The sequence below is a fragment of the Gopherus flavomarginatus genome, chromosome 1 (genome assembly GCF_025201925.1).
Source record: "Gopherus flavomarginatus isolate rGopFla2 chromosome 1, rGopFla2.mat.asm, whole genome shotgun sequence".
Classification (NCBI taxonomy): Eukaryota; Metazoa; Chordata; order Testudines; family Testudinidae; genus Gopherus; species Gopherus flavomarginatus.
In genome coordinates this window covers 372,319,137-372,332,526 of record NC_066617.1, presented here as the reverse complement: position 1 = coordinate 372,332,526, position 13,390 = coordinate 372,319,137, and the positions used below count along the sequence as shown (strand labels likewise).

General features: G+C 47.5%; 1 protein-coding gene across 1 annotated transcript; it reads left to right on the top strand.

The window, feature by feature from the left end:
* Positions 1 to 1,184: 1,184 nt before the first annotated feature.
* LOC127047693 (olfactory receptor 52B2-like) lies at positions 1,185 to 2,150 on the top strand. The gene has a single exon (XM_050946276.1). The coding sequence runs from the start codon at positions 1,185 to 1,187 to the stop codon at positions 2,148 to 2,150; it is 966 nt and encodes a 321-aa protein (XP_050802233.1).
* The last annotated feature ends 11,240 nt before the right edge of the window (positions 2,151 to 13,390 follow it).

The window sequence follows — 13,390 nt, the reverse complement described above, 5'->3', positions numbered from 1 at the left end:
CCCTCCCTGGGCTATCCTGGAGAGATAGACAGTTTCAAGCTCCGTGAATCTAAAACACAGAGGAAATTCATCTTTCCTCCCCCACTCCTCCTTCCCTTCTCCCATCAATTCCCTGGTGCGTACAGACTCAGTTCCTTTGAGCCTTAACAAGGGGAAAAAAAATCAGGTCTTTTAAAAAGAAAAGCTTTTAATAAAAGAAAGAAAAAAATAAGAAATCTCTGTAAAATCAAGATGGAATATTACAGGGTCTTTCAGCTTATAAACAGTAGAAAGAAGTCTCCCTCCGGCACAAATACCAATCAAAATCCATCCAGCAAAATACACATTTGCAAATACAGAAAACAATCAAAAGACTATAACTGCCTTTTCTACTTAATACTTTTCTACTTAATACTCACTATTCTGAATATATAAGAGACTGTAGCAGGGAGATTGGCAAGAAACCTGGTTGCACGTCTGGTCCCTTTCAGGACCCAGAGAGAACAATGCAAAACCCAAAAAAAAACACAAACAAAGGCTTCCCTCCACCAAGATTTGAAAGTATCTTGTCTCCTGATTGGTCCTCTGATCAGGTGTTTCAGGTTCATTACTTGATAACCATCTACAAGTAAAAGAGACATTAACCCTTAACTATCTGTTTATGACACCATCACGTTGTACATCTCTATCCATCACACTCTCATCCTGACCATATCCTTAGGATGGGTCACCGTGTTCCTCTTATCTTTAGGGAATGTGCTGATATCGAGGTGTTCTGGTATCACCCTTCTGGAATGTGTTTACGTGAGTGCTCTGTGTCCAGCACCTCTTAGAAATGTGTGGTTTTCAAATATCAGCCCTGTGCTTGCCAGATTCTGTGAGCAGGGCCTGTCTCTAGCTCACAGCCTAATTTTGCTTTATACCAAGGCTTTAATTATTTTAGCCCAGGCCTCACACCTCATACTAGACCTCTGACACAAGGGCTTATGCCTCAGGCTCTCTTCCTTCTGCAGTTCCGCAGCACAAACGTGTTTCTGGATTTACGGTCCCACATGACAGGCAGCTGTCACACAGTGAAGTTTTTGATGGTACCTCTGATTCTTTCAACAAACGCAGTCCAGTCCTAGCTGACACTGGAGTTCTCACTGATTTTCTCTTTTGCTGTTAGTTACAGGAAACTGAATAGAAGATCCAAGTGAAGGTACATGATGACAGCTGACAATCACACTGTTTTTTACCCTGTAACTTACATCCTGACCGGTATCCCGGGTACGGAGGAGTCTCATTTCTGGATGGCCATCCCGTTCTGTCTGATGTACGTTGTGACACTTTTTGGAAACTCTCTCCTACTATTCATCATACTAACAGAACGAAGCCTCCATGAGCCCATGTATCTATTCGTGTCCATGCTGGCTGCTGGTGATCTGCTGTTATCTACCACTACGGTGCCCAAGATGCTGGCTCTATTCTGGTTTAGAGCGGGGGAAATTTCTTTTGCTGCCTGCCTGACCCAGATGTTCTTCATCCATGTCAGTTTTCTGGCCGAGTCGGCCATCCTGCTGGCCATGGCGTTTGATCGATACATTGCCATCTGCGACCCCCTGAGATACACCATCATACTAACCAAGTCTGTGATCGGGAAGATGGGGCTGGCAATTGTAACAAGAAGTTTCTGTTTCATTTTCCCTCTCATCTTTCTCGTGAAGCAGCTGAAGTTCTGCAGAACCAACCTCCTGCCTCACACCTATTGTAACTACATGGTCATAGCCCGGCTGGCCTGTGATGACATCACAGTCAGCCTCTGGTATGGCGTAGCCATGGCTATTTTAGTAATTGGTTCAGATATTGTGCTCATTGCTGTATCATATGGGTTGATCCTCAGGGCCGTCTTCCTGCTCCCCTCCAAGGAAGCCCGGCTCAAGGCTCTCCGCACCTGCGGCTCCCATGTCGGTGTCATACTGATGTTCTACATCCCATCTGTTTTCTTCTATTATGCACATCTATTTGGGCACATCATCCCAGGTTATATTCTCATCCTACTGGCCAACCTCTATGTGCTCATTCCCCCCATGTTAAACCCCATCGTTTATGGGGTGACAACAAAAGAGATTCTGAAACGGGTGATCAATGTGTTTCATCGGTGGTGCAGGAGAAGTTCCCTGCTGAGCTAAATCAGGACACAGAAAATGCTCTGGGACTTGGAAATTAAACCCAAGTTTTCATTGGAACTATAGGGATGTGTTTATTATGTATTTCCAGTGCGTAAGGTCGAAAGCTGGTCTCTCTCGTCTACAGAATTTGGGTCCAATGAAAGCTATTTCCTCTCCCAGTTTGTCTCTCTAATATCCTGGGACACACATGGCTGCAACAGCACAGCGCCCTGCCACAGAAAACAGCCTGATGGAGTGAGTCTTGTTCTAGGTTGAAGGGAAACAATGAAAGAATGCACAAAGGTAAAATTACTTTGTGACAGAGCATGGTGTGTGCTCCTCTGTGACAAGCTGTATCCGAGTTGCATTCTTAATGGCCAAGGAGAGCAGCAACCAAGGGTGACGTGCCATACAGTCATGGGAAGTGCCCTGTGCTGCACATTGGGAGATGGGAGCTCTAGTGTTCATTCTGGCACTGACCTGCTGTGTCACCTTGGGAGATTTTCTTTCCTCCTCAGTTTCCTCATTGGCAAAGTGAGCACACTTTGGGGCCAGCATGGAAGTCAGGAACAGATCTCCTCAGGGAGACAGGGCAGGGATTTCATGGTTCTCCTCTGCACAGCCCAGAACCCTAGCAGAGGTGGCTTTGACTGTGTCATCATGGGACTCCTTTATCTGGAGATCCACCCTAAGAGGACATGGCTCAGGCAGCAAAAACCCCCCTATACCACCCCATGGCAAGCATGGTGATTCAGTGTTTAAGCAGGCCCTAGAATTTCAACTCGTCACCCCTATATTCAGCCCAATAACTTGTGTTTGGTTAAGGCACAACCCACAAAGATATCAGAACGCCTGAATCCTTCTCAGGGTCACAGCTTTGCTCGCCTCAGTCCCCCATTCTGTAGCCAAGGCCTGCGTCCCATGGACCTTGTATTTTGCTGCCTTATGGATCATTTCGCGTGGATGGGTCCAGCTTACCCAGGCTGATTTCACGCTCTTCCCCACACAGATGGCTCTGTGGGACTGACCGAGTGGGAGAGAGGTCAGGAGGTGCTGTGGCCTAGTGCACTGGGTGAGGGACTTATTTGCATGTGCTCTCTGGTGCACCGACCATGGGAAACAGAGAGAGGAAAATCTTGTGTGTGTGAGTAGCTGTGTCTTACCCCCTCCTAGTGGAAAGTTTTGCCACTGAGGGTAATGTGATGAGTCTTGTGTAACCATCTGCTAGTGCCACAAAAATGCTGCGAGAAACTGTTCCTGTTTTTATTCCCACCTTCCATTCCTGGAGCTTTGGAGTAGAAATGTCTCACAGGAACATAAAAATGACATCAACTGGGTCAGACAAATGTTCCATCTAGCCCAGTGTCCTGTCTTCCGACAGTGACAAATGCCAGGTGCTTCAGGGGAGTGAGCAGAACAGGGCAACCATTGTGTGATCCATCCCCTGTCTTCCCATCCCTGCTTCTGAGGGACAGAGATTTTCGGACACCAGCGGGGTGTTTTAACTATGTCCTTCCACTATGTAAGTTTGAGAACGGGTCTCTCTCGCCAACATAATTTGGGTCCAGTGAAATCTATTTCCTCCTCACCTTGTCTCTCTAATATCCTGGGACACATATGGCTACAACAACACAGCTCACTTCCATACAAAGCAACCAGACTGAATGAGTCTCTGTTCTAAGATTAAGGGAAACTACAAAACAAGAAAGCACATATGTATACACACCATGAGAGAGTGAGAGCACGGTGTGTGCATCTCTTCTGTGACAAGCTGCATCCGAGCTGCACTCTTAATGGCAATGGAAAGCAGCAGCCAAGCGGGACATGTCATACACCAACGGGAAGTGCACTGTGCTGCACATTGGGAGATGGGGGCTCTAGTCTTCTTTCTGCCTCCAACCTGCTGTGTCATCTTGGGAGAGCTTCTTTGCTCCTTACTTTCCTCTGTGGCAAAGTGAGCACACTTTGGGACCAGCATGGAAGTCAGGAGCAAGCCTTCTCAGGGAGACAGTGCAGTGATTTCATGGCCCCCCTCCGCACAGTCCAGAACTGGAGCAAGGGTGGCTTTGGCTATGCCATCATGGGCCTCCTCGACCTGGAGATACACCCCATGAGGACGTGACTAGGGCAGCACAGACCCCAGCACAGCACCCCATAGAAAAAATGTTTAAGGCCAGAAGGAACCACAGTCTGACCTCCTGTATAACACAGGCCCTAGAATTACACCCAGTCACCCAAGTATTGAACCTAATAACTTTATTTTTGTTACAGCACCTTCCACATAGAGATGCAAACTCCTAAGTCCCTGTCAGGGTCACTGCTTTCTATCCACCTTATAGTCCAGTCATCCAGTCCATACTTCTTTAACTTGCTGCAAGAATACTGTGGGAGACTATTATCAAAAACTTTGCTAAAGTCAAGATATATCCCATCTAGCACTTTCCCTATATCCACAGAGCCAGTTGTCCCATCAGAGAAGGCCATCAGGTTGGTCAGGCATGACTTCCCCTTGGTGAATCCATGTTGACTGTTCCTGATCACCTTCCTGTTAGGATATAGATATTCAGGCCTGTCTGCAAAGGCCTACACTTTAAGAATGTAGGGGTATTCTTATCACTCAGCTAGTTATAGAGGTATAAAAGAAAGAATCAAAGATCACTGTCTGTGTAATGGCCTTCTCTTACTGTGACAGGCTAAGGCCTGGTTCTTCAGCTAAACAGCAGAGGCAGCCATAAGCTGGGAAGTGTATGGTCACATCCTCACATTCCAAACTAGTCACATTGAAATAAGGTGCTATTGGGGTATTAGGAATATAACCCCGTGCTGATATTCCATCACCTCCAGAGAAAGAGAAGAGCCTAGAAGAGGTAAAAGGAAACTTAGTTTAATAACATCCTGTCTGGCAAGAACTCACTTATCAATAGATACAGCTGGAAAACCCTTATGTCTATGTAGATGTGGTTGTGAAACACTCACTTTTGTATTGTTTTGTATGTTTCTTTGCATGGTCTCTGTCTGGTTCTGTGATTGTTTCTATCTGCTGTATAATTAGTTTTGTTGAGTGTAAACCAATGAAGGTGATGGGATATAATTGATTAAATAACCATGTTACAATATGTTAGGATTGGTTAGTTAAATTTCAGAAAAATGATTGGTTAAGGTATAGCTAAGCAGAACTCAGGTTTTACTATATAGTCTGCAGTCAATCAGAAACGGGAGGGAAATGGGAACAGGGCCTGGAGATGGGGGAATTAAAATCATGTTTTGCTAAAGGGGGAAATGGGAACAGGGGATGGGAACAGAAACAGGGACACAGACAAGGCTCTGTGGTGTCAGAGCTGGGAAGGGAGATACTAAGGAAGGAAAGTGGAATCATACTTGCTGGACGTTCACTCCAATAAACATCAAATTGTTTATGCCTTTGGCCTTTGGGTATTGTTGCTCTCTGTTCATGCGAGAAGGACCAGAGAAGTGGGAGGGTGAAGGAATAATCCCCTTAACACTTCCTCTCCTCCCAGTGCTTCAAAATGGATTCCTTGAGAATTTGTTTCAGGATTTTGCCGTGGACTGAAGTGAGGCTGACCGGTCTGTAGTTCCCCAGGTTTTCTTCCTTCTCTTTTTTAAATATGGGCACTATATTTGCCTTTTTCCAATCTTCCGGGACCTCCCTCGATCTCCACACATTTTCATAGATAATGGCCAATGGCTGTGCGATCGCATCAGCCAACTCCCTCAGCACCTTTAGATGCGTTAAATCTGGACGCATGGACTTGTGCATGACCAGCTTTTCTAAATAGCCCTTACCCTGTTCTTTCATCAGTGAGGGCCGCTCACTTCTTCCCCAAACTGTGTTGCCCAGTGCAACAGTCGGGGAGCTTTTGAGCACTTCAGCTTTTTCCACATCTTCTGTCACTATTTTGCCTCTCCAATTCAGTTAGAGATACCCAACTGTTTTGGCTAATAGCCATTGATGGATCACTCCTCCATAGACTGATCTATTTGTTTTTTTCCCCAGTTATACATCTGTCTAGTTCCTTTTTGAATGCAGTTGTACTTTTGGTCATCACTAGATTCCCCTTGCAATGAGTTCCACAGGTTACATTTGTGTTGCTGGAACAGTCAATAGCAATAGTTACACACCTGGATTCCCACCCCCTAGGCATTGATGCAGCACAAGAGGGAAACTGAGGCACAAGGGTATTCAAACTGTGAGACTCAGAGAGGCTCGCATATAACATAATAACTTCGTAACAGTCATGTGCTAGTGTCTAAGAGCCCTGTAGACTGATGTTCAAGACCTGTGGCCCCTGACACCCAGACAGTAATGGAGGCAGAGTCAAACAGGTCCATCGCAGCCTTCTTTCTTGGTGCCCTTTACTATTGCTGCCGATCAAGTCTAGACTGAGAAGACAAATTCTCTGACTCTGCCCCTCACTGGCACAAGCGATCAGGGCAGTCGACCTGACCTTGAACACCAAGGGGACATTACCCAGTGATAATCCCAGATGTGTAGGGCTGGAAGGGAGCTCATGGATCATCTAGTCTTGTCCTCTACGGTCCAGGCAAACATTTTCCTAAGTGGCTGCTGATTTAAAGGGTTTCAGGTTTGGACATCGGGGCACCAGAATGAAGGGGGTCCAAGGTCCTTGGCCCCATCACTGAAAAAAGTTGGAGGATTAAGCCCTCCCAATGCTTATAGTCAGAATGGGGAGTGACGAGGGTGGGAGTCTGTGATGTTATTGATATAAACTGGGACCATATAGAACATGGGTTGCAACCAAGGTCCTGTAGTGGTTCCAGATCTTGTGTAAAGGGGGTCATATAAGGTATCTAAGACCAGGTTATGGGTTACTGATTATGATTATGCTGTCTGTGTGTGTGTATCATTTTGTAGTTGAAGTTATGAGTATTGGCTCTATACTGTTTGTATTTCAAATTGGTGCTGTAGTTCTGGGAATCATGCCAGACAAGTTGGTGTTAGCTCTGCCTCACCTGCTTGACGGCCCATTAAGGACCATCAGCTACACAATTGACTCATGGAGAGGAGGCAGATACGCCTTGTAACTCAGCAGGGTGTGCAGGGATTTGCCCAGGTGACTGCAGACTCCATTTTGCTGTAATTTTCCACAATAAGAACAGAGAGGTGTTCTTACCCCTGAAAGAGCCTATATAAGGTTGATGCCTCATCTCCATCTTGTCTTCAATCCTGCTTCCTACCTCTGGAGGGACTTTGCTACAAACTGAAGCGCTACACAAGGAACTGATGACCCATCCCAGCGGGGGATGTTCTCCAGGTAGACTAGATTTGAACCTGCAGTTTACTCCATCATTGGTACAAACCTGAACTAAGAACTTTGCCATTACTGTATGGAATTGATTCCATTTAACCAATTCTAGCTCTCATCTCTGCCTTTTTCCCTTTATGAATAACCCTTTAGATTTTAGATTCTAAAGGATTGGCAACAACATGATTTGTGGGTAAGATCTGTTGTGTATATTGACCTGAGTCTGGGGCTTGGTCCTTTGGGATCGAGAGAACCTTTTTCTTTTACTGAGGTGTTGGTTTTCATAACCGTTCATCCCAGTGGCACTGGTGGTGATACCGGGAGACTGGAGCGTCTAAGGAAATTGCTTGTGTGACTTGTGGTTAGCCAGTGGAGTGAAAACGAAATCATTTTTGTCTGGCTGGTTTGGTTTGCCTTAGCGGTGGAAAAACCCCAGCTTAGGTCTGTAACTGCCCTGTTTAAGCAATTGGTCCTGAATTGGCACTCTCAGTTGGGTCCCGCCAGAACTGTATTGTCACAGGGTGGAGAGGAGTGAATGGGGGCTCGGGGAGAAGGGGTGAGATGGGGCCTCAGGGGAAGGGGCTGTGTGAGGGTGGGGTCTCATGGGGAGGGGTGGTGCAGGCAGCGGCTTGGGGAGAAGGGGTGAGGTGCGTTTTCAGAGGCAGAGGCGGGGCAAGTCTGGGCCTTGGGGAAAGGGGCAGTGCGGAGGCGCAGGCCACATTTCAGGCACCGGTGCCCCCTCCCCACAGCTTTGGGAGCTACCAACACTCCTGTTTGGATGCTGAGTTCAGTCATTCATGCTCTGACCTTTCACAGCTGCTGAGCACCTGCCACTCCAGTGGCAGAGTGGGAGCTGTGAGAGCTCAGCACCTCTTGAAATCTAGGCTGAGGTGTGTCCCAGGGTGGGTGCTGAAGCAGGTCAACTCTGCACCTTGGTAGAGGAACATGGGAATCACCAGATTGGATGAGAGCCGGGTCCATTGAGCCCAGTAGCCAGTGGCCAACAGTGGCCAGCACTAGATGCTTCAGAAGAAGCTGTGAGAATCTCTCATGAGGGGATATGGGATAAACTTCCTATCACATCCTGCATCCCATCCTTATCTCTAACAGAGATTGGCTTAAACCCCAAGACATGGGAGTCACTCTCCCTTCAAAAATGTATGTTGTCATTAGGTCTGGTAATTCTGGGTATTTTTGATAGATAAATGTCCAATCGCTTTTTTAATCTTTCCAAAGTTTTGTCCTCAACAAAATCCTGCAGCAGCTAGTTCCACAGTTTGCTTATTTGTTTTGTGGGAAAGTGTTTCCTTGTATTGGTTTTTATTTGCCACCTTCTACTTTCCTTGCATGTCCCTTGTTCTAGTGCTACGAGAGGAAGAGCAGCTCCAGATTTCCCCTCTCTCTGCCATCTACCACCTTACATAAACACAGAGCGAAACAAGGTGGGGGAGGGGATATCTTTTATGGGACCAACTTCTGGTAGGGAGAGTTACACGCTTTCAAGCTGCATGGAGCAGTTCTTCAGGTCTGGGAAAGGTACAGATCGTTTAGTGTGAGTAGTTTGCACCTATTCAAAGGGACCATTCAAAGAGATAAGGCCGACAGAAGTTGGTCCAGTGAAAGATATTCCCTCCCCCACCTTGTCTCTCTTATATCCTGGGACTGATGAAGCAACAGACACACACACACATATACAGGTTTTCGCAATGGTTGGACTAAGGCTTGGTCTACACTACGCGTTGAAACTGATTTTTGCAGCATTAAACCGATTTAACGCTGTACCCGTCCACACTACGAGGCCCTTTATATCAATATAAAGGGCTCTTTAAATCGGTTTCTGTACTCCTCCCCGACGAGAGGAATAGCGCTAAAATCAGTATTACCATATTGAATTAGGGTTAGTGTGGCCACAAATCGACGGTATTGGCCTCCAGGCGGTATCCCACAGTGCATCACTGTGACCGCTCTGGACAGCAATTTGAACTCGGATGCAGTGGCCAGGTAAACAGGAAAAGCCCCGCAAAATTTTGATTTTCATTTCCTGTTTGCCCAGCATGGAGCTCTGATCAGCATGGGTGGCAATGCAGTCCCAAATCCAAAAAGAGCTCCAGCATGGACCGTACGGGAGATACTGAATCTGATCACTGTACGGGGAAACAAATCTGTTCTATCAAAGCTCCGTTACAGAAGATGAAATGCCAAAGCATTTGAAAAAAAAATCTACAGGCTACACAGTGCTGCGTGACAAGCATAACGGGAAGCCAGAGACTCAAATGGACGCTTGTGGAGGGAGGGAGGGGGTACTGAGGACTCCAGCTATCCCACAGTCCCCAGCAGTCTCCGAAAAGTATTTGCATTCTTGGCTGAGCTCCTAATGCTTGTAGGTTCAAACACATTATCCGGCATGGTTCAGGGAATAGCTCGTCAATTTGTTTCTCCCCCCACCCCGCCGTGAAAGAAAAAGGAAAGAAATCGTTTCTTGACTTCTTTCAATGTCACCCTATGTCTACTGAATGCTGCTGGTAGACGCGGTGCTGCAGCAGTGAAGAGCAGTATCTGCTCTTCTTCCTTCCCCAGTGGCAGATGGTGCAGTAGGACTGGTAACTGTCCTTCTTAGCAACCCTTGAGTGCTCCTGGCTGGCTTCAGGTGAGGCTGGCCAGGGGTGCCTGGGTGAAAATAGGAAGGATTCTCAGTCATTCCCAGTAGATGGTACAGAACAGCTGGTAACCTTCTTCATCATAGCAACTGGGGGCTGAGCTCCATCAGCCCCCTCCCTTTCCTGTGTAAAGAAAAGATTCTGTCCTGCCCGGACTGTCACAGCATCGGGAGGCTGCCTCCTCCTCCTTTTATCTCACTAACAAGTCACAGTTTCTTATTCCTGCATTCTTTATAACTTCATGACACAAATGGGGGGGACCCTGCCACGGTAGCCCAGGAAGGTTGGGGGAGGAGGGAAGCAATGGCTGGGGTTGTTGCAGGGGCACCCCCCGCTGTGAATGGTACGTAGCTCAACATTTCTGCGGGATCTGACACAGAACAGCAGTGCTCTCAGATACACTGGTTTTCTAGTACTCTTGCCCCAAATTCTAGGCAGGACTGACTCTATTTTTAGAAACCATAAAGGAGGGATTGCCTGGGGGAGTCATTCCCAGTTTTGCTTTTGCGCCCCTGGCTGACCTCAGCCAGGAGCACCCATGATAGTAGCAGACAGCACAGAATGACAAATAGCCATCATCTCATTGCTAAATTGCACCAGAAGCAGCAGCAGCCGCCGCAGCCGCAGCAGACGGTACAGAACAACTGGTAACCATCTCTGCTATCATGCAAAAGCAAATGACTGCTGCTGTGTAGCGCTGGAGTACCACCTCTGTCCAGTACACATACGGTGACTGTAAAAAAAAAGCTGAACGGGCTCCATGGTTGCCGTGCTATGGCTTCTGCCAGGGCAATCCAGGGAAAAAGGGTGCGAAATGATTGCCTGCCGTTGCTTTCCCGGAGGAAGGAATGACTGAAGACATTTACCCAGAACCACTCGCGACAATGATTTTTGCCCCATCAGCCACTGGACTCCAGAATTCTAAGGGGCGGGGGAGACTGCGGGAACTATGGGATAACTATGGAATACCTACCCACAGTGCAACACTCCGGAAATCGACGCTAGCCTCGGACCATGGATGCACACCACCGAATTAATGTGCTTAGTGTGGCCATGTGCACTCGACTTTATACTATCTGTTTTATAAAACTGGTTTATGTAAAATCGGAATAATCCCGTAGTGTAGACGTACCCTAAGTGAGACTAAAGGCAGCCTGTGTAAAAACGACTGTGAAGGTTCTTTTGGCTCCCAGGACTGTGAGTCACCCTGTTAACCCCTGACTCCAGGATCCAATTTTTCACGAGAACATCCCCGCGCCAGGAGATGTCTCCTCCGTCAAAGGATCCAAATGGCCAGTCCCAACTTGGTGTTATCATGAAACAGTCGTTTGTCTCTGTTCATAGGCTGGGCAATCCTATCTGTTGGATGGTTTCTTTATTTACCTCCAAGTGGCGTTGACTGTACTTGTCTCTCATGGTTTTCCATTGATAATCTTCGGCTGGAGCAAGGCTAGAGAACCGAGCCTGGCATTACATCCCCAGCTAACCAGGGGGGAGTGATGATGCCTTCCTGGAATGGCCATCACAAAGACACACGGCCCTGGTGACTAACTTCTAATCCAAGTGCATAAAGCTCACTGTCAATAGCAATATGTTATTCCTTAACTATTACCCAGACATGCTTTTTGCAGTGGTTATGAAGCTTGACAAGTTAAAAGCTTTCTGCACACACCTTACATGCTACTCTTTAGGGGGAAATATTCCATAAGTCTTGTGTGTGGTGTAGTGAGTGTGTCAGGGCTGAAACAAGAGCTGTTTGCAAAGAACAAGGAACTCTTTGCCAGGGCCTCAGAGCCAAAAGGACATTTCTAAATAACGTACAAAAGGATAAACGATCAGATCAAACAAGTGAGAGGAGGAAAGGGTTAATTCTCTGCTGATCTTCTCCACCTGAGCCAGGCACAGAGGCAGGTCCCTGGGGCTCCATGCTGGCTCTGAGTCCCTGCTGGGATTCCCAGGGCAGCAGTAGAAATATCCCTGTAACTCAGCCCTGGTCAGTGCAGATTCCCTGCCGCCTTCCGGTCACAGGCAGAGATTCCTCCTCCCCTGCTGGGGCTGGAGCCTGGTGAGTCGTTTGCATGGAATGAATCTGTGAAGGGGCGAATGGAAACATGAAACCTAGGAAATGTTGAGCTGGGGTTGGCTAGAATGGGAATGCGTAACTCTGACTGCAGGGGCAGGACGGGAGCCAGGCTCTGAGATACGCTCCTGTGACTGCGCTGAGGTTCGGTGTTGGGAAGAGGTCACCGGGTTACCCTGATCCACTCCCCTGGACGTCACTGGGGGTCTTGCTGTTGAACTCAGTGGGCTTTGGACCGGGCCATTCTTGGTTACATCAGTTTTCAGAGTAAACCTAATTGGAAACTTTCTCAGGCCCTGTAACATTCCCAAGGCCTTCACTCAGGCAACACTTCCATGAAAATCAATAAGGACCCAGGACTGGGTCCATTCCATTTGGCAGGAATTAACTGGCTTCAAGCATCATAGGCATAAATGTACAAACTGTATAATCCAGGATCAACCGATTATAACGGCTCCTTTGATAATGATTGTGATGCGTTCCCCCTAAAGTACCATCTGAAACTGGGGTACCTCTCACTCTGTACTGCTCTGACAAGCTGCAAAGCCCTCCTGCCTGCACTTTCACCAGCATTCACACAGGTAGAGAAACATCCAGCTGCAACTGTACACAGACTCTTTAACCACCAGCTGTCCAGGATAGGACCCCAGAGCAGTACCATCTTGAACTCCTCAAATCTGGGCAGTGTGTGTTTAATACCCGATAGGCCTCTCCAGGGGACGAATTCTATGAGCTTACGCTGTACAGTTCTCAGTGCAGGGTGAGACTGTAACATTTTGGGTTTACACTCCAGTGGTGGGTACAAATCTGGGAAGCTGGTGGTTAATTTGGCTGCAGCCTCTCTATTGTTGGTTCATGCAGCGGCTGGTCAGTGAGCCTGCGTGTAACTGCAGCTGGGTGTGTCCCTACGTGTGTGGATGCTGGTGTAAGTGTAAGATCGGGAGCAGGTCTGCAGCTTGTAACAGCAGCACAGTGTGAGAGGGAGCAAAGACTGGTGGGTCAGAGGGCTCAATGAAACCCCAGTTCGACCAGGCCCCCTGGGTGAACCCATCACGCTGTAACAAATGAAAGTCCAGTCCTAGCCGACACTCACCTTCTCACTGATTGTCTCTTTTGCTGTCAGTTCCTGGAAATTGAAATAGAAGATCCAAATGATGGTGCATGATGCTAGCTGGCAATCACACATTTTTTTCCCCCGTGACCTACATCCTGACCGCATCCCGGGTATGGAGGAGTCTC

Excerpts from the sequence above, each read along its gene's own strand:
- LOC127047693 (XM_050946276.1), top strand. The coding sequence starts at position 1,185 with ATGATGACAGCTGACAATCACACTGTTTTTTACCCTGTAACTTACATC.